The sequence below is a fragment of the Astatotilapia calliptera genome, chromosome 3 (genome assembly GCF_964374335.1).
Source record: "Astatotilapia calliptera chromosome 3, fAstCal68.1, whole genome shotgun sequence".
Lineage (NCBI taxonomy): Eukaryota > Metazoa > Chordata > Actinopteri > Cichliformes > Cichlidae > Astatotilapia > Astatotilapia calliptera.
In genome coordinates, this window is record NC_137424.1 from 66671018 (window position 1) to 66698240 (window position 27223).

Consider the following 27223-nt stretch of genomic DNA (forward strand, 5'->3'; position numbering starts at 1 on the left):
CCTGTCCCTACCCCCTCACCAATCACAACAGTGAAGGCGGGACCAAACTATGACCCCCCACCCCCACTAGGTGATGGAGCTGATAAAAGGGGCCCAGAGCAATTGATCTGATGTGGTGGCAGAGGCTGTGTCAAGACTAATGTAATCTAATAGATAATTTCTATATTGGTTAGAATTAAGATTATTTTTATTTTTCCAGTTCATGAGGACTGTTTTCTTGGCTATGCATAGGGCAGTGAAGATCATATGGGCTATATTCTTTTCTGAAGTGACATTATCTAAGCTGCCCAACAAACACACTAAGGGGGAAGTTGGAATGTTACATTTCAGACACTTTGATAAGTCTTCACATATCTCGCGCCAAAACTTTTGCACTGGTGGACAGAACCAAAGAACGTGGATGTAATTGTCTGGTGTATTGCCTTGACAGTGTGAGCAGTTGTTGGAAGATGTAAAGCCCATCTTGAAAATCCGATGACCTGTATAGTGCACTCTATGAAGTATTTTGTATTGTATTAATTGCAGACTGGGATTTTTAATTAATTTAAAAGTTTTTAAGCAAATCTGAGACCAGAAGTTTTGGTCTAGGTTGACTGATAAATCTGCTTCCCACTTTGCAGTAGGAAGGGATATTGATTCATCTAATTTAGAAAGTGTTCTGTATATTTTAGATAATAATTTGGGGGATTTAAGAGTAAGAAAATGTGCCGCACTTAGTGGTGTTTGTAATTCAACTTGACTGAGGTTAAATTTCTTTTTTACTATGGATTTAATTTGTTGATATTCTAAAAACCTTGTCTTGTTGATCCCATATTGTTCAACTAGTCTGTCAAATGGAATAAATTCTGTTCCCTCTAATATATGTTCTAAGTATTTAATTCCTTTACAACTCCATTCTGGGAAATTAATCATATTATTGTTTTGTAATATGTCAGGGTTATTCCAGATAGGTGTACGTTTGCATGGGATTAATGAAGACTCCGTTATTTTTAGAAACTCCCACCATGCTGTTAGAGAAAAGCTGATGTTGATACTTTTAAAGCATTCATGTCTTTTGATGTTTGAGCTAATAAATGGTAGGTCTGAAATCTCTAGATCCTTGCATAGTGCCTGTTCAACATCTAGCCAGGGCTCAACTAAGAAGGTATGTTTTAACCATTCTGAGATGAACTGAAGCCTGTTGGCTAAGAAGTATTGGTGAAAATTAGGCAGATCTAATCCTCCTCTATCCTTGGTTCTTTGTAGCGTTTTTAAGCTAATACGCGGGGGTTTATCTTTCCAAAGGAATTTGGAAATATATGAATCCAGAGATCTGAACCAATCTTGTGATGGTTTGTTAGGGATCATCAAAAATAAGTAATTTATTTTTGGCAAGATCATCATTTTTATAGTGGCGACCCTTCCCATGAGTGATATGGGTAAAGATTTCCATCTAGTCAGATCGCCTTCTACTTTCTTTAGAAGTGGGATGTGGTTTAGTTTAGTTAAGTCTGAAAGCTTAGGAGAGATATTAATACCTAAATATTTAATATTTCCGGATTGCAGTGGGGCAGAGGAAGAATTATGGAAGGAGCAGTTAATGGGGAGAACTGTAGATTTTGGCCAGTTAATTGAATAATCTGAAACTCTTGAAAACCAGTTTATTAAAGTAATTACCTCAGAGAGGTTGGTTTGTGTGTTTTGCAGAAAAAGCAACACATCATCCGCATAGAGACTGATTTTATGTTCTATGTTCTTACATTTTATGCCCTTAATTGTTGTAGCCTGTCTAAATGCTGCTGCTAGAGGTTCGATAAAAATTGCAAAAAGTGAGGGGGAGAGTGGGCATCCCTGTCTGGTGCCCCTCAGGAGACAGAAGCTGGAGGATGTCTGGTCATTTGTTCTGATACGAGCTGTTGGGGAATTGTATAATATTCTTATCCAGTTTATGAAAGAGTTTCCAAAACCAAATTTGTGTAAAGTTGCGAATAAAAATTTCCAATTAACTCTGTCAAATGCTTTTTCTGCATCTAGAGATAATATTATGGCTTCGATGTTTTTATCGTATGAGTAGTCTATTAAATTAAGTAATCTACGATGAGCTTTCCATAGTTCTATAAGTTGTGCCTCCATCGCTTGTGTCCAGATCACATGCTGCACAGCCGTGCTGCTCCATCTTTTTCACCGACGTTTACGTGTTTGCGCGTGAGCAGTGTGAGCGGCTGTGGTGACACCCTCACGACCAAGCGATTGATGATCGGGAGCTGGTGTTAATCGCTTCTCGTTACCCCACGTATACTACACGATGCACGATGAAGGCCAAAATCAGGCCGATCACCAAATCGGTCGCACGACTCAAAAATCGGCTCAAAATGGGCCAAAAATCACACAGTGTAAGCCCAGCATTAGACCAGCAATGTTTGTTCTTCTCAGAGAAAGAAAAAAAAAGGAGGAATGGGAAAAGGAAAACACCTGGCTGGAAAAAGGTCACCATAGCGCCTATAAAGCGCATTGCACTGTGTGCCGGCGCACTTTTTCCATAGGCATGCTTCTAATGGTGGGCACATGAAGAACATGAGGGGCGTGAAAGCTCGGGGAACCCTTTACCAATTTTTTGTCCACCAGGCCACGGCAGAAGCAGATATGGTATGTAAACACTGGTTTGTTTGTTTTTTAAACCCTCTGGTTAAGGTTAATATGGGCATGTGCAGTGAATATCAGCGCTATGTGGCCAGAAGTGTGATAATATAATTTATTTTGTGTAATAAACAACTGCAAGGATTGATGATTACAACAAATAGATGACTAATACATAAAAGTAATTCATAGATGAATAATGATGATGAGTTATGATGCGTAATCATGGGAACAAGCGGGTTTACAAACAGGAGCAGCTGATTAGCATTAGAAAAGCTGAAATAATACCTCAACTGAAGCCAATTGCACTAAATGCACTAAATGTGCACTGTTACAAGAATATTTTTCGATCTATTGTTTTCTATTAATTTATATAATTTTAAGTTAAGCAGGACAGAGTTCTTTTAAAGAAAGATTTACTTATATTCTCAAAAGTTAAGAATATGCATCTACTTAAATCAAATTCAAATCAAATGGTTAAAAAAAACAATTTCACACACAAAAAAAAGAGCTACAAAATTCACCACACTGGGAAGGGTGAAGACAACTGGGTCGCCCGGCCCTGGCCACGAGGTGTCCCTTATTTATTTTTCAGGGAGTTGGCAACCCTAGGTGACGGTGAGGAGGAAGCATAGTCCTAAACAGAAGCCCCAGGTACACGACCAACACGTTTTTCCCCACTAGGCGACACACCCGCCGGGGGTCAAACTCTGGTAATTGGTGATTCTCAGACATGTGAAGCTAGAGACACCGGCAACCATAGTCAATTGTCTTCCAGGGGCCAGAGCAGGCGACATTGAAGGAAATGTAAAACTGCTGGCTAAGGGTAAACGTAAATTCAGTAAAATCATAATTCACGTCGGCACTAATGACACCCGGTTACGCCAATCGGAGTTCACTAAAATCAATATTGAATCGGTGTGCAACTTTGCCAAAACAATGTCGGACTCTGTAGTTTTCTCTGGTCCCCTCCTCAAGCAGACCAGGAGTGACATGTTTAGCCGCATGTTCTCCTTAAATTGCTGGCTGTCTGAGTGGTGTCCCAGAAACGATGTGGGCTTCATAGATAATTGGCAAACCTTCTGGAGGAAACCTGGTCTTGTTAGGAGAGACGGCATCCATCCCACTTTGGATGGAGCAGCTCTCATTTCTAGAAATATGGACAAATTTATTAAACTCCCCAAAATATGACTATCCAGAGTTGGGACCAGGAAGCAGAGTCGCAGTCTTACATGCCTCCCTGCAGCTTCTCTCCTCCTGCTACCCCCCCAAAAACCCATCTCCATAGAGACTGTGTCAGCTCCCAAAAAGACCCAAAAAGGCACCCTTCAATGCCCTGTTGGTACAGGGCATTGAAGGGTGATTATCTTGTTAATAATTTTACCTCCTCACTAAGTACGACTCTGGCTGTAGTTAAACCTTTACTCAAAAAGCCATCTCTAGACCCAGCAGTCTTAGCTAATTATAGGCCAATCTCCAACCTTCCTTTCATATCAAACATCCTTGAAAGACTAGTTGTCAAACAGCTAACAGATCATCTGCAGAGGAATGGCTTATTTGAAGAGTTTCAGTCAGGTTTCAGAGCTCATCACAGCACAGAAACAGCTTTAGTGAAGGTTACAAATGATCTTCTTATGGCCTCTGACAGTGGACTCATCTCTGTGCTTGTCCTGCTAGACCTCAGTGCAGCGTTCGATACTGTTGACCATAATATCCTATTAGAGCGATTAGAACATGCTGTAGGTATTACAGGTACTGTGCTGCAGTGGTTTTGTATCATATCTATCTAATAGATTCCAATTCGTACATGTAAATGGAGAGTCCTCTTCACACACTGAGGTTAATTATGGAGTTCCACAGGGTTCAGTGCTAGGACCAATTCTGTTTACACTATACATGCTTCACCTAGGCATCATCATTAGAAGACATAGCATACATTTTCACTGCTATGCAGATGACACGCAGCTCTATCTATCTATGAAGCCAGATAACACACACCAATTAGTTAAACTGCAGTCTTTAAGACAAACTGTCTTAAAGACATAAAGACCTGGATGGCCGCTAACTTTCTGCTTCTTAGAAAGTGGACGGCAACATTTAAAGCCTTAATAATTCATTTAATTATCCATTTTAAAAAAGTGAATAAAAAATTACTGTATTCCATATGACTGCTCCCAAATTCAGATAAGACTGAGGTACTTATTGAGGTACTTACTAAATGCAAGTCTCACTTTTCCACCTGAACCAGTGTCTAATCTTAGATTTTCTCTCCTGATTCATTCCAGATTATTCTAAATTATGAATGAATGGTTTACTTCACCTTTTTGATAATAAAATGGTGGGTCCCAGTGGTATTTGGTATTGGAGAAATTCAAAATAAATTAAAACGAAATCAATTAAATGCACTGCAGCACTGATTGTTAATACAACACGTCACCTTGATGAACGCTAATTCATTTCTTTCATAATTTCATCAGTAGAAGTTACTCTCTTTCAGAAACATATGATTCATGTTAGTGTGCATTTGTTATGGCCGCTTAATCTGACCCAGATTTTGACTGAATCGACACAGAGATCATCATCATCACACTGAATGAGGACAGATTTCGTCACTATGTGTCCTGTGCAAGCACAACCACAGATATCAACACAGTAACTAAGATGCATCTGAAAAATATCTGTTGATGGAGACGTATTTATTTCAAACAGCATCTAAAGTCTCACATATTTCATTTCCTTGAATCTAAACTTACTGTACACAGACACATACGAGCTTCTCAAGCTTTTGTGTGAAGTTTCCAGCCACTGAGTGATGTTAGTGCTGCTCTCAGTCTGAGGTTGTGGTTTTATTGATATTTGTTGTTTTCTATCTGCTCTGTGGAGACGTGCATGGGTTAGCCACAGCAACTCATGTTTTCCATCAGAGAGCTTCATGAAACCCACAGAACCACACGAGAAGAACAACAAGTCCGACCAAAGTTTATTGATCATGCAGAGAAACCAGATCTATGCAGGAGACAGAAGCACACTTAGAAATAAAATATAAATAAGAGTCAAGTAAATACACTGAATTGCATTGTTGCTTTTCATGGTGTTCTGCAAATTTGTCATACATGTTTCAGATCATCAAACATATTTTAATATCAGAGAAAGACAAATCGAGAAAACACAAAGTGCACTTTTTAAATAATGATTTCATTCATTAAAGAGAACATTTATCTAAACTACCTGGTCCCTTCCGAAAAAGTAATTGTCCCTTTGTTAAATTGTGAAATAACAGATTTACATTTTTTTGGAAACATCCTGCCACAATCTAAATAAACACCTGAGAAACAAAGTCATCGACACATATCAGTCTGGAAAAGGGTACAAGGCCATATCTAAGGGTTTGAACCGATGCTGCTCAGACTCTGCAGTTGTGGTTTTAGTTGTGCTTATTTGTTGTTATCTCCTCTGAAGAGAGGTCTGTATCAGTTAGCCACAATAATTCACATTTTCCATCAAATATTTGTATGAGAACCACGCAAGAAAAATAAGAAGTGTGACCAAAGTTTATTGAACCTGCAGAGAAAACAGGTCACTGGTGTGGAGCACACATAGAAATCAAATATAAAGAGCGGGGAAGTTACTGAGTATGTTAAATAAACAGCAGTGTTTGGGTTTTTTAATACTAGTTCTATACTATATGTTACTGCTTAAATATTAATAAACGTGTGATGTGTATATATATATATATATATATATATATATATATATATATATATATATATATATCGATGTAGCGGTTCCGAATGACAGCAATATCAGGAAGAAGGAACACGAGAAGCTGGAGAAATACCAAGGGCTCAGAGAAGAGCTCGAGAGGATGTGGAGGGTGAAGGTAATGGTGGTCCCCGTGGTAATCGGAGCACTAGGTGCGGTGACTCCCAAGCTAGGCAAGTGGCTCCAGCAGATCCCGGGAATAACATCGGAGATCTCTGTCCAGAAGAGCGCAGTCCTGGGAACAGCTAAGCTACTGCGCAGGACCCTCAAGCTCCCAGGCCTCTGGTAGAGGACCCGAGCTTGAAGGATAAACCGCCCGCAGGGGCGTGCTGGGTGTTTGTTTTTTATATATATATATATATATAGTGGTTAGACTACACGCCTTTGGAACACAGGATTGCAAGTAGGGATGGGTATCGAAAACCGGTTCTTGTTGAGAACCGGTTCCCACTGTTTCAATTCCTTGGAATTGTTTGCCATTTTTGCAAACGATTCCCTTATCGATTCCAGTCGCCCTGAATGACGTCACCACGTTGCGGAGCGTAATTTACCTGGCAGGAAACATGGCGGCTCAAACGCTAAAAAGTTTGGTTATACTTTACAAGAACGGATGACAACAGGGCAACTTGCAATACTTGCAAAGTAGATACTTCATTTAAGGGAGGAAACACTACGAATATGCAAAAGCATTTGCTCACAAAACACGTGATAACCTTAAATGAATGTCGTGTTTTTAATTCCGCTCCGGACTCGTGAATCTCAACCCAGCAGCAGCGGTAACGTTTGCACGTCCTCTCCCGTTAATGCGGCAGGTAAATAATCAACTAACAGTGCATATTATGTTAGCGCGATCTGCCTCATTACAAAACCTGCCATTACTGTGCATTTAGGTGATGATGAGAGAGACAGACAGAGTCTGGCTGGCGCTCGCTGGCAGTTCTCGCTGCAGTCTACCGGTAGCGTCTCCTTTCAAGCCAGCATAGACTAATGTTACCTAGCAGTGACTAAGTTTGTGGTCAAAGGCTTGCACCCATTTGCCACAGCAGATGCCCCCGATTTTCGGTAAGTGATTGTGTTTAATTGTAGGCAGGGACATTACTGGATATTCTTGTGTAATTGCTACAGAATAATTTATGTTATACTTTCTTATTGCTACAGAACAATATTTATTTTATTATTTTACATTTACAATTTTTTTCCCCGGGGTACCTGTGACACCACATTGAAGAGCCGTAGGCTGGATCTCTTAAGATCTCACTGCTGGGTTTGTAAGGCCATGTTACTCGTAAATTTCTATCTTGTTCAAAGAGAAGATATAAAACAAAGTTCTAAGCTAATCGACCTTAGTGTTCTCCTTTTTAAAAAAGAATCGATAAGAGAATCGATAAAGAATCGAATCGTTAAACAGAATCAAAAATGGAATCGGAATCGTGAAAATCTTATCAATACCCATCCCTAATCACAAGTTCGATTCCTGCCTGGGGCGTCTGTATCTAGTAAGGGTCCTAAGGCTAGACCCCCTATGCTAAGCAAGCCTACCGCAGACATGAGCGAGACAGATAAATATGAAGGCATGCCGGCTCGGACGTTGCCCGGATCAACAAGGTCCGCGTCAGGTGTTGAGGAACCAGGGCACCCTGACGAAAAGTGGGCTACTTGGAACAAGAAGGCATCGGTGGGCAAGAGACGAAAGGTACCCTGCTGGGGTAATAGGCTGGCCAAAGGAGGAGATAGAAGCCACTGACATAAAGACAAGAAAGCTCCTTACCATGCATGGAGGGTTTCACCCCAAGTCCAGCACCCTGAGGCTGTACGCTAAGCGGAAGGAAGGGGGCCGGGGACTGGTGAGTGTCAGCACCACAGTCCAGGATGAGACAATGAACATCCAAGAATACATTGGGAAGATGGCCCCAACTGACTGAGTGCTCAGTGAATACCTCAGGCAGCAGAAACCCAAGAAAGAGGAGGGAGACGAGGAACCACCATGGAAGGACAGGCCCCTGCACGGTATGTACCACCGGCAGATAGAGGAGGTGGCTGATATCCAGAAATCCTACCAGTGGCTGGAAAAAGCTGGACTGAAAGACAGCAAAGAGGCACTAATCATGGCAGCACAAGATCCATAGAGGCTGGGGTCTATCACACCAGGCAAGACCCCAGGTGGAGGCTGTGTAAAGATGCCCCAGAGACAATCCAGCACATAACAGCAGGGTGCAAGATGCTAGCAGGCAAGGCATACATGGAACGCCATAACCAAGTGGCCGGCATAGTGTACAGGAACATCTGTGCCGAGTATAACCTGGAAGTCCCGAGGTCAAAATGGGAGATGCCCCCAAGGGTGGTGGAGAATGACCGAGCTAAGATCCTGTGGGACTTCCAGATACAGACGGACAAAATGGTGGTGGCTAACCAACCGGACATAGTGGTGGTAGACAAACAGAAGAAGACGGCCGTAGTGATCGATGTAGCGGTTCCGAATGACAGCAATATCAGGAAGAAGGAACACGAGAAGCTGGAGAAATACCAAGGGCTCAGAGAAGAGCTCGAGAGGATGTGGAGGGTGAAGGTAACGGTGGTCCCCGTGGTAATCGGAGCACTAGGTGCGGTGACTCCCAAGCTAGGCGAGTGGCTCCAGCAGATCCCAGGAATAACATCGGAGATCTCTGTCCAGAAGAGCGCAGTCCTGGGAACAGCTAAGATACTGCGCAGGACCCTCAAGCTCCCAGGCCTCTGGTAGAGGACCCGAGCTTGAAGGATAAACCGCCCGCAGGGGCGTGCTGGGTGGTTGTTTTTTATATATATATATATATATACACATTGTTTTATTTGTTTAGTTTTTCTTTTAGCTTTTACATTTGCAATATCTTTACAAAAATCTCTTTTTGGTCTCTCTGGCCTTTTAAGAGCGTATTTAGTGAGAAGAACAATGGGAATGTATGCAGTCTGTTTTACAATGAATGCCCTCAGGGTTGAGGACCAGCAGCTGGAAGTTTGGTCTGGTGGATTACTTCAGTGAGGAGTAGACCACATTTGGCTCTGGTAGAAAATCTGAAAATAAAAACATAGACAGTTCAAACAGTATGAGACCAGTCAAGTCAAAGTGAAGATAATGCAGAAGTCACTTTTTGGATAGAATTTTCCTCAGGAAACAGTTTCCAGTTCAACAAATCTTCCCTGTTTTCCTGTTGTTCTTATACATTTTGACAGCACTAATTTATTTGAACAAAAAACCATCAGCTGCTGCTCTACACATGAATCATATCAAAGTTACATGAATGAAACTCAGCTCTTTCTTCATTAGTTTCACATTAAAAGCCTTGCAATCAAATCTTTTAATGTGAAAGAAACCCACCAGGAAGTGTTAGGTATTTCATGTAAAGGAAGACAGTCTCAGCACGTTGTAGATTCATTTTACTTCAACATGAGGGAGAGTGATATATGTCAGAGTAGTTAAAGTTTGTTCTGGCTCACATCAAGTGAATAAATGATGTGAAAGGGAACACTTGTATGCACCCAGTACAGCTTCAATTATCATAATCACAATGTTGCAGCTAAAATATAATCATTTTAAAATTTAAAATAAAAAGAAGGTAAATATAAGGAACATTATTTAATATCTAACATCTCTGCAATATACTAGTACAGGAATTAGATTTAATTTTCAGGTTTTGTTTTCAAATTGTGATTTATGTTTGTCTAGAGAGAGGTGGGATTGATAGATAAGTCCTGCCATCCAGCCTTTAAATCACGGGTCCCCAATCCCAGTCCACAAGAGCCAGTGTCCCTGCAGGTTTTAGATGTGTCCTTGATCCATCACAGCTGATTTAAATGGATAAATTACAACATGTCTTGAAGTTCTCCAGAGGCCTGGTAATGAGCTAATCATATGATTCAGGTGCGTTGACCCAGGGTGAGAGTGAAAACCTGCAGGGACACCGGCCCTCGTGAACTGGGATTGGGAACCCCTGCTTTAAATCATTATGGCTGAGGGAACTGTGCTTATCCAGAAGGCCAACCTGGCAAGAGACTTTAACTTTTTATACAGAGAGCCAGCTCCAGACTTTCCTGTACTCGGGGTCATACAACACAGACTCTCCATCAGCTCTTTCCAGGCTTCTTCAGTTCCTAGAAAGACTGAGACACACCCAAGAGATACAAATAGTCTCTTTTTTAGCTTCAAAAAAGTGCCATTGTGGCTGTTTTACCAGGTGTTTAGCACAAAGTTTAACATCCAACCATCAATGAAAAAGTCACTTTACAAGTATTTGCCAAGTTAGATGTTAGTTTGTTATTTGGGAAGTTTTCATCCAAAGATGATTTATTTTGTTCATATTCAAGGATAAAAAAAAAACAAAAACATTTTACTTTGTTTGTACTGGCACTTGTCACAGGTTGGACTAGGTGAAGTCTTCTCTTGAACAACAACAAAAAAATCCTCTATACCACAAGTAGTACTGAAGTAAAAGAAGTCCAAATAGAGAGTTAAGAATTTGGAGAGTTTTTTCAAAATTTTCTCCAGAAAGTCTCAGTTTTTCACCTGCTTTACTGCCGCTCCTTAATCTGGCAATCTTAATCTCTGTCAGTCCTATTCTGACAGTATAGGTTTCATTGACAATCATTTGGCATTTATTACCTGGACAACTGAACATGCATTTAGATATGCTGACATATCATTGAAATAGTGACAAAGACTGACAGACATCCAGACGGAGGATAGTGGAGCACGATAACAGTTTGTTATGGAAACTTTTATTTGAGTAAAGGTTGTGCATAGTTTTCCCACCACTAGTGTAACTTCCAGACTTTCGATTTGCCTCTTTGAACCTGAGGTTCCTCGTGTTGTCTTGGCTCATGTTTTCAAAAAGGAGGGCTTCCCTTTCAGGCAACAAACTAATTTTCTTTATTAGTGAATAAAGAGCAGCTTTACCTCTGGGCCTGTTTGGTCTGATGGTGATTTGTCCATAACTGATATCTTCATTTGTCACTGCTGAGTAGATTACAGCTGGATCACACTCTGCAGAGTTAAACACACACAGAGGACGTCACTGCAGATACCACAGCTTATAAAAAATACTCTTAGTGCACAGGATGTACGTTAAAAGAAGAGTTATCATTTCCCTGGCAGTTCTATTAAAACCTTTCACAGAAACTGTCAGCGGCTTTCAGAAGCTCTGTGGTCATCTTTCCTGTTTCAGACTAACAACCACATTATTTTTGGTCATTCGTGTTTAACACAAGAAGACAAAATACACATTTTACCACAAAATATAAACCAGACTCACACTTTGTCACACTATATGCACACTATCATCGACATAGTGTGTTCACATGTCAGTTTCATGGAAACAAAAAGAGGAAATAGCCGTTTGTGGTTCTACAAAAGTTTAAAACAAGAAAAACTACAGATGTAGTTAAAGAACAGTTGTTGAAAACACATTTCAAACCCCATTCGTTGTTGTTATCAACATGTTATGTTCTGGTCTAAGAAAACAGTCCTTGCGAACATCACTGAGCAGCTCTCCAAGTTTCTGGAGCTTAATTTCAGCTTTAAGTTACCTGTTTCTGTTAGTCATTGTGGAGCCATCAAACAGGTTTAATACTCAGAGAATTCAGAATGAGGAATGTTACCTTAACCTTATCCGTTGCTTAGCTTTTGGCATTTGGCCTTCAACTACCTAAACACATACCCTAGCTTAGCTTCAGTTCCTTGGCAGTACATGTGAATGTGAGCTTGTCTCACTGTGTTAGCCTTGCCATGGGCTCCCACAACCCTGAACTGATTAAGCAGATGAATGAATGGTCTGAGCCAATCATCAAACTGTCGAGGAGCTGAAATGATGCAACAAATATTGCCCCTGTGAAATGCAATAAAACTTTCTTCTTTGCTCTGAACACCTGATAGACTGACTGAAATGATGCATCTCATAAGTCTGCATGGGGCATGTATGTAATACAGGAGTTGTTTCTGAGGTTCTTATACCACCATAGAAAAAAAAAAAAACCTTGCAGTTTATTTAAAGTAAAAAATTTAAAGTAAAAATTGCTTACTGCGTTTATGGTGGTGGGATTTCATTTGTTTTCCCTTTAAGCACTTTGTGACTTCTGCCCTATATTTAGATTTATTTCTTCCTTGAACCCTCACTGGAGTTACACACTTGAGGAACTCCAACTATGCTCAACATGCAAGCAAACTGCTAACAGAATCCACCACAGATAATCAAACAGCATCCTAGTATTTACAACAAATATTGCCCCTGTGAAATGCAATAAAACTTTCTTCTTTGCTCTGAACACCTGTTGCACTGTTTTTGTAGTTCTGAACCATGATGGAGACAAAGAAGAGCAGTGTACCTCTTCGCTTTGATTTTTTTCTCTTGTCTCTGATGATAATTTGACCATAACTGACATCCTCTGTTTGGACTGCTGAGTAGACTGTGGCTGGATCACTTTCTGCACAATAAAAAATATATAGCAGACATTACTTCAGTGGTGCAGTCATATGTGTACTTGCTGTTACATTAGTAAACACACAAAAGGTTTTGTGTTTTTTTTACTGGCACTAATGTGAAAGTATCTAATAAAACTGATACCAAAGGCTATACAGTATTTAAGCTAACTGACCACAGTGCTGTTTTCATGAAAACATGCTGAAACCACATGACGTAAATATGTTGTGCAACCTACAACATTACCTAGAATGACATACAACATTCTGTGCTTCTGTTGTTCTTTTCATGTTATTGTCTCAGATTGTGTGATACAAAAAGACATTTTTAATAAAATAATGACTGAAGCAATTGTCTTGAAGAATTCATGGCTACAGGTGGAAGTGGAAATGGAGCAGAGGTTTCTGGCACAATCTCACTTACATCCATCTAAGTTGCATAAAGGAGATTCGAGTTACTTTATATGTACCTGTAGATACATTTGGTCTGTATTTGTCAGTCATCCATCCTTACATGCATAGTTTTAATACAGCCATAACAGACAATGATTGCACATAGTACACACACACAAAAAAAGAAACTGAAACTCACTATACAATGGGTTTCAGTCAAGGAAAATTGAATGCTAGGTTGCTAGGTTCATCTGTGGTTTCCCAGTCAGTCTTTTAGATGTCTTTCACGATTTGACTGAGTGAGTTTCTGTTCTTTACAGATAAATATAGAAACCATGACACTAAAGAAAAAGACAAAACTAATTCAAGGAAAGAATGAATAAAATAAAATCATAATGATTTTGGCAATGTGGAAATGAGAAAACCATCAAACACGGATCACTGGCGACCTTTCTGCACACAGCATCACGGTTTGCTTTAAAATTAAGCTTTGAATCATTAACTATTCCAAGATATTTATACCCTGAAAACATTCCACAATGTGACCTCTGATAAAAGTGACTTTTTGTGTATGAGTACTTTTTCTAAAATCAGTGATATGTTTGTTCTTCAGTATGATCAACTGAAGGTAGGACTCATCACACCATATCACAAAATCAGCAAAAGCTGGGTCATGGCTGCATTCATTTTCCTGGAGCACACCGACAATAAAAGAATCATCTGCATATTTTAAAATGGTCCTATTTTCATAATTACTTGACAAATATTTGTTTAATAGTAAGAACGAGAGCTGGCATCCCTGTGGAGAGCCACTCGAGGAGCAGACCTGGTTGAACATGACCCCACTTAAATTGTCCAATCAGGTCTTTGGGTCGTGTTAGTTAAAAAGTCAAGAATTGAATCAACACTATTTTTATTCATGGTGAACTGTTTTAAAAGCCTTCTGATTAAATTAGGAGGCTAAATTATGTTAAGGCTGAAGAAAATCAGCAAACAGTAATCGAGCATGAGAAGCTTTCTCCTCCTGGTCTTTAACAATTAGGTTCAGCAAGGCCTCCTCCTTGAATCGCTACCTTATCGTGGTGGAGGGGTTTGTGTGTCCCAGGGATCCCAGGGACTATGTTGTCTGGGGGCTTTTGCCCCCTGGTAGGGTCTCCCATGGGAAATTGGTCCTGGGTGAGGGACCAGACAAAGAGCGATTCAGAAGACCCTTATGAAAAGACCATTGAGGGAACAGTTTACCCTGCCCGGGATAGGGTTACCGGGGCCCCACCCTGGAGCCAGGCCCGGGGAGGGTGCCCGAGGGCGAGCGTCTGGTGGCCGGGCCTTAGTCCATGGGGCCCGGCCGGGCACAGCCCGAAGAGGAGACATGGGCCCATCCTCCCGCAGGCCCACCACCCGCAGGAGGCGCCATAGGGGTCGGGTGCATTGTGTGCCGGGTGGCGGCCAGGAGCGGAGGCCCTGGCGGACTGACCCACGGCTGCCAAGACTGGCAATAGGGACATGGAATGTCACCTCTCTGGTGGGGAAGGAGCCTGAGTTAGTGCGTGAGGTTGAGAGGTACCGGCTAGATATAGTCGGGCTCACCTCTACGCATGGCTTGGGCTCTGGAACCAGTCTCCTGGAGAGGTGCTGGACTCTGTCTCAGTCTGGAGTTGCCCCTGGTGAGAGGTGGCGGGCTGGGGTGGGTATTCTAATATCCCCTCGGCTTGCTGCCGGTACGTTGGGGTTTTTCCCGGTGGATGAGAGGGTTTGTTCCCTGCGCCTTAGGGTTGGGGAACGGGTCCTGACTGTCATCTGCGCTTATGCACCGAGTGGCAGTTCAGAGTACCCAGCCTTCTTAGAGTCCCTGGGGGGTTGCTGGAAGGTGCTCCACCTGGAGACTCTGTTGTCCTGCTGGGAGACTTCAATGCTCACGTGGGTAACGACAGCGAGACCTGGAGGGGCGTGATTGGGAGGAACGGCCTCCCTGATCTGAACCCGAGCGGTGCTTTGTTATTGGACTTCTGTGCTAATCACAGTTTGGCCATAACGAACACCCTGTTCGAACATAAGAGTGTCCATAAGTGCACGTGGCACCAGGACGCTCTAGGCCGTAGGTCGATGATCGATTTTGTAATCGTATCACCAGACCTGTGACCATATGTTCTGGACACTCGGGTAAAGAGAGGGGCTGAGCTGTCAACTGATCACCACCTGGTGGTGAGTTGGATCAGGTGGTGGGGGAGGACGCTGGACAGACCTGGTGCACCTAAACGCATAGTGAGGGTGTGCTGGGAACGTCTAGCAGAGGCCCCAGTCCGCGAGATCTTCAACGCACACCTCCGGCAGAGCTTCAACAGCATTCCGAGGGAGACTGGGGACATTGAGTCCGAATGGACCATGTTCAGCGTCTCCATTGCCGAAACTGCTGCATTGAGCTGCGGCCGCAAGGTGGTTGGTGCCTGCCGTGGTGGTAATCCCCGAACTAAATGGTGGACACCAGAGGTGAAGGGAGCCAGCAGGCTGAAGAAGGAGTCCTATCGGGCTTGGTTAGCCTGTGGGACTCCGCAGGCAGCCGACAGGTATCGACAGGCCAAGCGGAATGCGGCTCAGGCAGTGGCTGAAGCAAAAACTCGGGTGTGGGAGGAGTTCGGAGAGGCCATGGAAAAAGACTTTCGGACTGCCTCGAAGAGATTTTGGCAAACCGTCAGGCGTCTCAGGAGGGAAAGCAGTGCTCTACCAGCACTGTGTATAGTGCTGGCAGAGCACTGCTGACGTCGACTGAGAAATTTGTCAGGCGGTGGAAGGAATACTTCGAGGACCTCCTTAATCCCACTGACACGTCTTCCGAGGAGGAAGCAGAGTCTGGGGATGAGGGGAATGACCCGCCAATTTCCGGGGGCGAGGTCACTGAGGCAGTTAAACTACTCCTTGGTGGCAGAGCCCCTGGTGTTGATGAGGTCCGCCCCGAGTTCCTGAAGGCTCTGGACGTTGTAGGGCTGTCCTGGTTGACACGCCTCTGCAATGTTGCGTCGAGATCAGGGGCAGTACCTGTGGACTGGCAGACCGGGGTGGTGGTCCCCATCTTTAAGAAGGGGGACCGTAGGGTGTGTTCCAACTACAGGGGGATCACACTCCTCAGCCTCCCTGGGAAAGTCTATGCCAGGGTGCTGGAAAGGAGAGTTCGTCCGCTAGTCGAACCTCGGATACAGGAGGAACAATGCGGTTTTTGTCCTGGTCGCGGAACACTGGACCAGCTCTTTATCCTCTCGAGGATACTTGAGGGTGCATGGGAGTTTGCCCAACCAGTCTACATGTGTTTTGTGGACTTGGAGAAGGCATTCGACCGTGTCCCTCGGGGTGTCCTGTGGGAGGTGTTGCGGGAGTATGGGGTGTCTGGCCCATTGCTACGGGCCATTCGATCCCTATACAACCGTTGTAAGAGCTTGGTTCGCATTGCCGGCAATAAGTCGGACTCGTTCCCGGTGGATGATGGGCTCCGCCAGGGCTGCCCTTTTTCTCCGGTTCTGTTCATAATTTTTATGGACAGGATTTCTAGGCGCAGCCAAGTGGCGGAGGGCTTTCGCTTTGGTGGCCTCAGAATCTCATCTCTGATTTTTGCGGATGATGTGGTTCTGTTGGCTTCATCGGGTGAGGGCCTCCAGCTCGCACTGGAACAGTTCGCAGCTGAGTGTGAAGCAGCGGGAATGAGGATCAGCACCTCCAAATCTGAGGCCATGGTTCTCAGACGGAAAAGGGTGGAGTGCCCACTCCAGGTCGGGGATGAGTTCCTGCCCCAAGTGGAGGAGTTCAAGTATCTCGGGGTCTTGTTTGCGAGTGATGGGAGAAGGGAGCTGGAGATCGACAGACGGATTGGGGCTGCAGCTGCAGTAATGCGGACGCTGCACCGGTCCATCGTGGTGAAGAGGGAGCTGAGTGTAAAAGCGAAGCTCTCAATTTACCGGTCGATCTACGTCCCTACCCTCACCTATGGCCACGAGCTGTGGGTAGTGACCGAAAGAACAAGATCGCGGATACAAGCGGCAGAAATGAGCTTCTTCCGAAGGGTGGCTGGCCTCTCCCTTAGAGATAGGGTGAGAAGTTCGGCCATCCGGGAGGGGCTCAGAGTAGAGCCGCTGCTGCTCCACATCGAAAGGAGCCAGCTGAGGTGGTTCGGGCATCTGATAAGGATGCCCCCTGGGCGCCTCCTGGGTGAGGTGTTCCAGACATGTCCCACCGGGAGGAGGCCCCAGGGCAGACCCAGGACACGCTGGAGAGATTATATCTCTCGGCTGGCCTGGGAACGCCTCGGTGTTCCCCCGGATAAGCTGGAGGAGGTGGCTGGGGAGAGGGAGGTCTGGGCCTCTTTGCTTAGGCTGCTGCCCCCGCGACCCGGCCTCGGATAAAGCTGATGAAGATGGAGATGGAGATGGAGTTCAGCAAGGTTACGGTTGAATCTTCCATTCGTCTATGTGGTCTGTAAGCAAGTTTCATGGGGTCAAGCAAATGTTCAGTTTGCCTTTAAATCTCTCACTTCACAGAGATTATTCAAATATAATGGAAAACAGGACTCAGTTGTTGAGCAAATGACCACAAGTATTAGCAGGTCCATGACACTCATTCACTTTCATGAAGTGGAAGGCCTATTCGACATCCCCCTGCTTGATGTTAAAGTGCTCAGTATGTTTAAGATTACACTCCAATTCCCGGATCTCATTAAAAGAGTCAAAAGTGTTAAAACTAAAAAGAAAAAGAGGGGAATATGATGATGATCACCCCAATCCTGTTGCTAGAGCTTTAACTTGCATAGATTAGAGAGGAAATCAGACTTGTGTATGTGTATACAATAGTGTATACAATTTTCACAACTTACAAAAAATGATGAGCACTAGTACCTTTTATCTTGGATTTATTTTTCTTGTCTTTGATGATGATTTGTCCATAACTGACATCTTCTGTTCTCACTGCTGAGTAGACAGCAGCTGGATCACGGTCTGCACAATAAAATGCAGACAGAAGACATGATTGCAGAGACACAGCTATACAGACCCTTCTGTTGTTATGTTAATTTCCATCTATTTTTTTCTACTACTCATTCTTTTCTGTAGAGTTGTCAAATTGGAGAGAATGAAAAACTAATGAACTACACTGCAGTTGAATAGTTGAACTGAACTCAGTTGAACTGCCACTAAACTATAACACATAAACAAAAGCACTGTACACATTGTACCTACAGAAGCTGCTCGGCTCTGGAAATCCATCCCATGAAACTCTCAATTGACGGAAGAAAGTAGTGGAGACCTAGTCCCCCTTATAATAGAAGCTTATAAAGGTAAGATTAAAAATAATTTGATAGAAAACTTTATCAGAACCTACAATCACTCAAGGATCAATCAACCAATTATATTAAAATTAAATGGGAGATGGAGGCTAAAGTCAACATATCAGAGGAAAGTTGTTACTCTGTTTGTGTCAGGGGAGCCGATCCTTGGGGTGGACCAGTTTTTGGCGCAGTGTGTTTTGGGGTTTAAAAGCCACAGAGACCCGGTGTTGCGTCTCAACTGCTCTGATACTCCTGACACATATGGGATCACTACAGGTTTTCGCTTGTGCAGCAGTTGTCCTTCTTTCCTGGATCGGCTGGAGCTTTCTTTAGGTGCCTTTCCAGCTTTGAAAAAAGTCCAGCTGGGATAACCACATTTACTCAGGGCCTTCTTGATGTGCTGTTCTTCTGCCTCCCTGGCCGCTGTGTCAGTGGGGATGGTGTTCGCTTTGTGTTGTAGCGTCCTGATGACACCCAGTTTGTGCTCCAGTGGATGATGAGAATCAAACCTTAGATACTGATCCGTATGAGTAGGTTTATGGTACACGTCAGCTTTTAGATGTCCCCCATTACTGATGGAAATCTCACAGTCTAAGAAGGCTAACCTGCCACTTTTCGTATCCTCCCTGGTGAATTTGATGTGTCGGTCTACCAAGTTAATGTGATCCGTGAAATGTGGTACGTCCTGAGATTTGATTTTCATCCATCGGTCATCCACATATCTGAACCAATGGCTTGGTGGTGTTCCAGGGTAGGATAGCAAAGCCCTCTTTTCCACTTCCATGTACAAATTGGCCACAATGGGTGAAACTGGGGAGCCCATGGCACACCCATGTTTCTGCCTGTAGAACTGACCCTTGTATGTGAAGTAGGTGGAATGAAGACACAGCTCCAAAAGCAAACACACTTGGTCGATGCTGAGAGTGGTCCTGTTGCTGAGGTTGGTGTCATCCTGTAATCTCTTACGGACTACCTTCAACGCTTCCGTGACTGGGATGCAAGTGAAGAGAGATGTAACGTCGTACGTGACCATGGTTTCATCTGCCTCCATAATGACATCGCTCACCTTCTCAACAAAATCCAGGGTGTTCTGGATGTGGTGTTCAGAGCTGCCCACCAACGGGTTGAGGATAGAAGCCAGAAACTTGGAGATGTTATAGGTGACCGAGTTGATCATGCAGACAATCGGTCTTTTAAGGTGCACCCTGTTCATGTATTTTCGGTAAACCATACAGACTTGGTATAGACTCCCCTGGGTACAGTCTGTGGTATGAGGTCCAGTCAATAGCCTTGTCTTGTTCTAGCTGCTTCAGACAGTCTATCACCCTTTTCCTGTAGCCACTTCCCGGGTCTCGTTTCAGGGTTTCATAAGTATTTTCATCACTGAGTAGTGACAAAATCTTCTCATGATAGTCTTTCTGGTTGAGCAATACTGTGCACCTACCCTTGTCTGCCGGAAGGATGATAATGTTGTTGTCATCACTAAGAGGACTCCTCCATGGTGATGTTGGATGCTGGGGGCTTTGCATTGCTGAGACAGGCCCAAACTTTCGTCCGTAGTTGCTCTGCTTCCACTTCTGCAATATTGTTGTTACGAATTGCTGTTTCTGTGGCTGTGATCAGCTCCAATAGCGGGATTTGTCTTGGTGTGACAGCAAAATTCAACCCTTTAGCAAGGATGTTTTTCTCTGTTTGGGTGAGCTGTCTGTCAGACAAATTCTTCACCCACTTGTCCACATCCTCGGTGTCGCATCCTTGTCTCTTCTGGTCACTGAGGACACTCTCCGTATTTTGCGGTGGTTTCCGACATACAACAAGTAAGTCAAACTTCCTTTGTTGTCTGGTCTTAGACTTCTTGTGCTATGCTAGACGAGCCTTCGCAGTAAATCCAAACAGCTTTTTAAGAGTATTCTCATCTAGAAGCATTGTCAGTCTCTGTCGGATCCACTCCTCTTGAGATTTTAGTATGTCGATGGTAAAATTTGTTTGCCTCATCCATTCGTTAAGCAACCGATGCTGTGCCTTCTGGAGGATTTTTGTTGCCCAGAAGCTTTTAACTGAAGAGCTCATTTGCAGACTTTTAGGAGTAATCCGGTTTTGTCGGCATCTGAGGCTGAATGTGGTTCCTGTAGTCCGCCATCTTATGTGCTGTTTGCTCATACTGACGTACAAGTTTAGGCCATCCTTGCCAAAGTGGGTTAAAATGTCTTGATCCAGGAAAGTAAATCTCCAAAAAGTTGATTCTGTTCATCTGGACGTAGCGTTTTGTGGGAGAAACGTTTCGTCACTCATCCAAGTGACTTCCTCAGTCTCAGCTGACTGCAGGTTTCCCCAAAACTTATAAATAGTACATTTGCATAATTACTGAAACCAGCCCACTGAAGGAACAATGGGCTGGGAGGTCAATTCCTCAATCGTAATTATGCAAATTCTCATTACCATTGATCAACAACCACTGACCAAAACCCACTGATAAAAGACCACTGATTAATGGCCATGAGTACCATTCACAGAGAGCTAGGGAATGGCTGCAATCACAGCATTGTAAGATGGCGAAAGATGTACCCTTAGGCCACTCTCTGTGAATGGAGATTTGGAGATTTACTTTCCTGGATGATTGAGAATGCATCAAGACGTTTTGGGGGGTTACTCCCACTGGGTTTAAATCTGGGACACTCCACCATTTGACTTTTTTCAGGGCTTTTTTCAGCAGACATCTTCAGCGTTAAGGCATCCACACAGCATTTTCGCAGGAAATGCAAATTTTTCTAGTTTTATTTTCGATGCACTCTGAGGTCATAGCAAATTAGAACAAACATCCTACTGAGTGATTTTGCAGAACTACCTTCTATTTATAGAGTTGCTAATTATTTGGTATTATTGCAGCAAACCAGTCTATGAAATGGATGAAACATCGTGACTGAGTTCCAGCGCTACACAAGGGACCTACTTCAAACATAACACCATGCCAATCAGATTACTTCTTCCATGTGAGGGTGAAGAGGTGACCCTCCTGGATAAGATGGTGAAGGTTTGCTACGTTTGGTGAACAGTGTGGTAATAAAACCAGGGGAAAATGAAACCTGCTCCTGTTAAATATTCTTAAGTCTTGTGCTGTATAAATAGTGGTATCTTTTCAAAAGATACAGTAAATAAAGTGATAGTAGTGAGTGATATCATGTAAACACTGTCATGATTTTGCGTAAACATTTTGTCATTTGTAAACTATAAACAGAGATGGGCTTTTTTCAAGTAACGAGTAAAGTAAGGGATTACTATTGCAAAAACGGTAATTAGATTACCGTTACTTTCCCGTAGGAACGCTGCGTTACTGCGTTACTAAAACCATGATTTTTTGCGGGAATGTCTCACGACAGTGACGTAAGCAAGCGCGACGTTAGTGACAACAGCTGTGTGCAGATCAACAATGGATCACATATCGATTGTGGGAGAGAGTATGAGCTAGGGCTGGGCAAAACGATTATTTTCCTAATCGATGAATCTAGCGATTAATTTTTCGATGCATCGATTAATCTAATGATTAATTTTTCAATCCGATTCGATTTTGATTTGATTCGATTATCGATTATTTCCATATTTTTTGACTTGTATAGCAATTTCACATTTACTCATTTATGTATATCAATGAAAAACACAAATTTCTTCATTTGAAGACCTTTTAATAAAAAAAATTGCAAAATAAAATTGTAGAGGTCATACAATCAATAGCATTTAACAAGAAATGAAATGTGCAAACATATAAAATTAAGGAAAAGTTAACAAAACATTTCAAATAAATAGCAACAATGGTGTCTTTAAACAAACAAAATGTAACATTCACTTTGCTTTCTCCCAAAAAGTGCTCTTCATTCACAAAACAAAATCCACAATAACATTGTAGTACAATCTTCTGTTTTTAACAAAAAATTAAATGTTGTGCAGAACAAATATGAACAAAGGAAATCATAGCAAAAAATTAATAAAATATAAACAGCAGCAATGGCGTCTTTGAACAAATACAACGTAACATTCACTTTGCTCTCTGCAAAAAAAGTGCTCTTTGTTAACAAAATATCCATTTTGCTGCCTTCTCTCCTATTTGTGTGTGTGTTTGTGTGTGTGTGTGTTCAATCATGTTCATCACATGAAGTAGTTATGCATTGGAGTGGAGAAATGTTAGCATTTCTACATGCTCAGCAGTCAGGCTTGCCCTTTTTTTGGTGACAATGTTTCCAGCAACTGAAAAAAGCCTTTCAGATGGTGTTGATGTGGCAGGTACAGCCAAATATGATTTGGCTAAATTAGCCAGTGTGGGGAATCTTGTTGCATTATTCTTCCACCATGTAAGGGGGTCATTATCCCTTGGAATAGGGGCTTCCCCAAAATACAGCAGTGCTTCTTTCCTCACCGCCTCATTTTCTCCATCCCCACCCTGGTCAGTGTTTTCATTACAATCTTCCTCCTCAGAATCTGTACCCAACAAAGTGTCCAACACAGACCTCTTCTTTGTTGGGGGACTTGCTGAGGCTTCCTGTCCCACATGTTCCTGCTGTAACTGTGATCTCTGCTCCCTTTTGAGATCAAGTGCCTCCCTCTGTACTGTTACTTGCAGTTTCAGAGCATCTTCTGGAGAAAGGAATTTCAGTTTACGAAAACGTGGATCAAGGGCAGCAGCAATGAGTGACACATTTTTTCCATCTGCTTGAAATGCAGATACCTCTGGCTGCCACCTATACAAGATTTCCTCTTCTGCACAGTTCTGGAAAGAGTTCACTGCAGCAGAATCAAATGATTTGTTTTTGGTGGATTTCAGGAGACCTTTCAGCAGGGGGGGAAGAACAGAGACTGTGACATAAGACTGTCCACTAAGAACATTAGTGGCTTGCTCATAAGGCTTGAGCACCTCCTTCAATTCATCCAGAAGAATCCACTGATCACTTTTCAGATCTAGGTACTGTTTCCCACGCTGTGTGACTTTTGGATCTGAAAGCGTCGCAACCACTGGCCATCTCTGTTCCAACAGACGTTCAATCATGTAGTATGAACTGTTCCATCTGACAGCGACATCCTGGATTAGTTTATGCTCAGCTGTACCCATCTGCTTTTGCTTCTGCTTAAGTTTGGTGCAAGCTGGCTCACTTTTCCTGATGTGCTTTACAAGGCCCCGTGCAGCTGATAGTGCCTTATCAATCTTGGGGTCTTTCAGTGCATGGTTTACAACCAGTTGCAGTGTATGCCCGGCACACCGATAGGACACCACTCCAAACTTCTCTTTCAGGATGTGGAGAGCTGCAACTATGTTACTTGCATTATCATGCACAACGGCAAGGACATTATGCAAGGAAATGTCGAATTTCTCTGCCACCTTCTCCACCCAGGAGGCAAGGTTTTCTGCAGTGTGGCGCTCTTCAACTGGCAGTGTTGCTAAATTGAAGGAGAGAAGATCCCAATTGTCATTAATGAAATGACAAGTTACCCCTAAGTAGGACTCTGTGACCAGACTTGTCCAAGCATCAGTGGTAAGGGAGATTTTGGATGTGGCCTTTTTTAGTTCATTCCTTAGTTTCTCAACTGAAGTTTCATACTTTCTCTCCATCATGCTTGTAAAATGACGCCTAGACGGCAGAGTGTATCCCGGTTGGAAAGTGGTCAGCATTTCTTTGAATCCCTCACCCTCAACCACAGCAAGTGGTCTCATGTCTTTTAAAATCATAGTTAAGACGCTCTCGGTAAGTACAGCCGCCTCCTGGGGGGTGCATGGTGTACTTCTTCTCTGACAGTAGTCCTCCAGACTTTTCTGTTTGTTCCTGAAATCATAAATCACACACAGCACACAGATGAATTCGAATAATTACAAAATAATTATATGGAAAGCATAATATCAAAATAATTAGATAAGGATCTGGTTGTTATAATAAATAAATATAAACCATGTATGTGCCTTACTGTTGTTGAAATCTCCCAATTCTTTGAATCTTTGGGCTGAAGGAAGGACAATACTCGGTGTATTTATGCTCAATCAACAATCATTTATTTCCATACAATTCAACACTTAAGAGCATAAGGACCATCATGATGGGGAGACCTGCCTGCAGAGGGTCACAGCAAGTCTCAAAATGGTGACGGGTTGCTCAGCTTTTTATAGTCTCTAGTGGCCCCCACCTAGTCGTAAAAGACCAAACATTAACATTCTTTCTCTCTTACGGCGCCTCAGTTATGACCTCGGCAGTTGTTTCTCTGCTTTCTGTAAGGTGGGGGTGTGGAATGTGGTCTGTCTATCTCCCCTGTCTTAGACACAGAGTCTCCTGCTTACAACCTTCTCTTTATGATTCAACAATAGAACATGTCAAGAAAACAGTGTAACACATTCCCAGCAGATCAAGGATACAGAGTGATGCACACTTATCTAATAAACTAATAAGTGAATATGTTCTTTTAACTCAAAAGTATAATGAGAACTAAACTACATACAGCTCACACACTCTATATTAAAGGGTATAATATGATCTACAGCAGTATTCTAATTCAACTACTTTGATTACATATATAAGGTAACATATAATAACAGAATAATCTAATACTGTTATGCCATGTGCTTTCATAGCATAACAGTAAGAGATTAATGATAATCACCAATGTTGAACATATGATATGGCTGCAAAAAATAACTGCAAAAAATAGCGTTTAAACAGCCATAGCTGATGGCACATTTACTGGTGCACTGCTTTCTAGCCATTAGATGGCATAACTTTGACCTATAAGATCAAGCTGAAGAAGCATTATGTATAAAAACAGCATTCAAATAGGATGAAAGACATTAAACTTGACAAATCAAGAGTTCGTTGTCATTTTGCTTTTGCAAGCACTTTAACGATGTTGTAACATTGTCCACGACGGCTACGTTTAGGTGGTGGTGAATTATCCTTGTTAACATTTCTCCTGCGGCCAATTCTATGTCTCACATTTTCATCTTTCGCCGATTCTGATAATCAGCCTGCGCGCATTCCGACTCATTTTGCCAGCATGGGCCACAAATTAAAAAAACAACTAAACAGCAGCTGCTATATGTTACTGCTAAGCAGCTTAAATTAGTTTTGTATTTATGGAGGTTGGGTGTTTATCTCTGTCTATGAGTGAGTGTATGTCTAGGGGAGGGGGGGGGAGGGGTCGGATGAATTAACGGGTAAAAACCAGCGTTAGTAAAAAAGTTGAAAACTTACGGTGGTTTGTCCTTTTCAGAAGCTGCTCCTGGATGTCGTCGTTTGAGGTGCTGGTGCATAGCCGTCGTGCTTTTATGATAGGCCATTTCCACCTTACAAAGCCGGCAAACGACTGAATCACTTCCTTTTCGGTTAAAATATCCCCATACTGTAGAACTGCGTGTTCGGGTGCAGTGGTTTAAGTCGACTGCGACTACCTCACTCATGTTACCGCTACTCGCTGCCGCCATGTATTTTTTTGAAAGTGACGACGCATCGACGTAAATTGTTTTACGTCGACGTATTTTACGCGTCGACGTAATCGATTACGTCGACGCGTTGTCCCAGCCCTAGTATGAGCGTGCAGCGTTTAAAGCGTGGAAGTACTGACCTTACTTTGAGTTTGATTCCATAAAAAGTGACAAAAACTTTAGTGTCCGTTGTGCGTGGGAAGCAAACTTCTTTTTACAGCGAAAAAAACCCCTAAACTTCCAAGCAAGCACCGAGTGCGCAACGACGTAATGGGAAATTCACAGAGACACTCGCGGATTCTTCAACTGACCGCGGCACACCTGCACCAGGGTAAACCTCCGCCTACTGCAGTCCTGCTTTACAGGTGAAAATAGAACAACAGGACCGCTGAGTCTTTAACTTTATTTATTTTCTACTGTGTTTTACTTGCATCTATTTGAAAGAGTGAGTGTAAACACAAAAAATATTTTATTTTATGTGCTGGAATGTGCAGAAAATAGGTTTAAATGTTAAACTAATTTATTCAAGTCAGAGAAAGTTGCATATAATTAAATTTTTGCTTGATGCATAAAGTTAAAAGATTAAAACTGATAAAACAAGTTAAAAAAAGACTTTTCCATTTGATTACATTTTGTATGATGGATTATGCAGAAAAAGTAGAATTGGGCTGAAAGATCTATCGCTTTATCACCTCTTCAGGTTGTAAATCGTGTTTTTAAAAAGTAACTAAGTAACTAAGTAATTAATTATTTTTGAAAATAAGTAATCAGTAAAGTAACGGGATTACTTTTGGGGAAGTAATCAGTAATTAGTTACTGATTACTTTTTTCAAGTAACTTGACCAACACTGACTATAAATGACATGGATTCTACATTGTAACTGATGTTATGTTCTATAAAGTGGTTTAAAAAAAAAAAAAAAAAAGAGGCAAAAATGAGTTTGTTTCTTTATTTAACTTTTTAACAGTGGTACTCAGTCAGTATATATTCAGTAAATGCAAATTATTTACATGGCAGTGCACTACAGGCATAAATGTAGACCCCTAGATAAAACATTATGGGTCATTCCCACAACCCACAGCTTTACTGTGTTCCAGCAAAGTATCCAATAGCAGAGACAAAGTACCAATACCAAAAAATACCAAAGTATTTGGCTCAATACCATCAGGGGTTTGTATGCTGTTTAAGAATCAACCTAATATCACTTCATTCCACAGGCCGTTGGCATCTCCCATACAAACTTTTGTTGGC

The 27223-nt window shown here is 42.5% G+C and overlaps 2 protein-coding genes and 1 long non-coding RNA gene across 3 annotated transcripts in view; all 3 read right to left on the reverse strand.

Annotated features, from left to right (window-relative positions):
• Nucleotides 1-20050, reverse strand: part of LOC145421077 (Fc receptor-like protein 5) — a 34086-nt gene extending 14036 nt beyond the window's left edge. Inside the window, exon 1 of the mRNA XM_080290838.1 lies at nucleotides 19966-20050. Within this exon, the coding sequence (XP_080146964.1) occupies nucleotides 19966-20050 (85 nt within the window). The remainder of the gene's footprint in view (nucleotides 1-19965) is intronic.
• LOC145425643 (uncharacterized) overlaps nucleotides 1-27223 on the reverse strand; it is a 96878-nt gene that overhangs the window by 61460 nt on the left and 8195 nt on the right. The gene's annotated exons all lie outside the window — the stretch shown is intronic.
• On the reverse strand, nucleotides 22176-25827 carry LOC145421085 (E3 SUMO-protein ligase ZBED1-like). The gene is made up of 2 exons (XM_080290846.1): nucleotides 25742-25827; nucleotides 22176-24328 (listed from the first exon to the last, which is right to left on the reverse strand). The coding sequence occupies exons 1-2, from the start codon at nucleotides 25825-25827 to the stop codon at nucleotides 22675-22677; spliced, it is 1740 nt and encodes a 579-aa protein (XP_080146972.1). The 3' UTR covers nucleotides 22176-22674.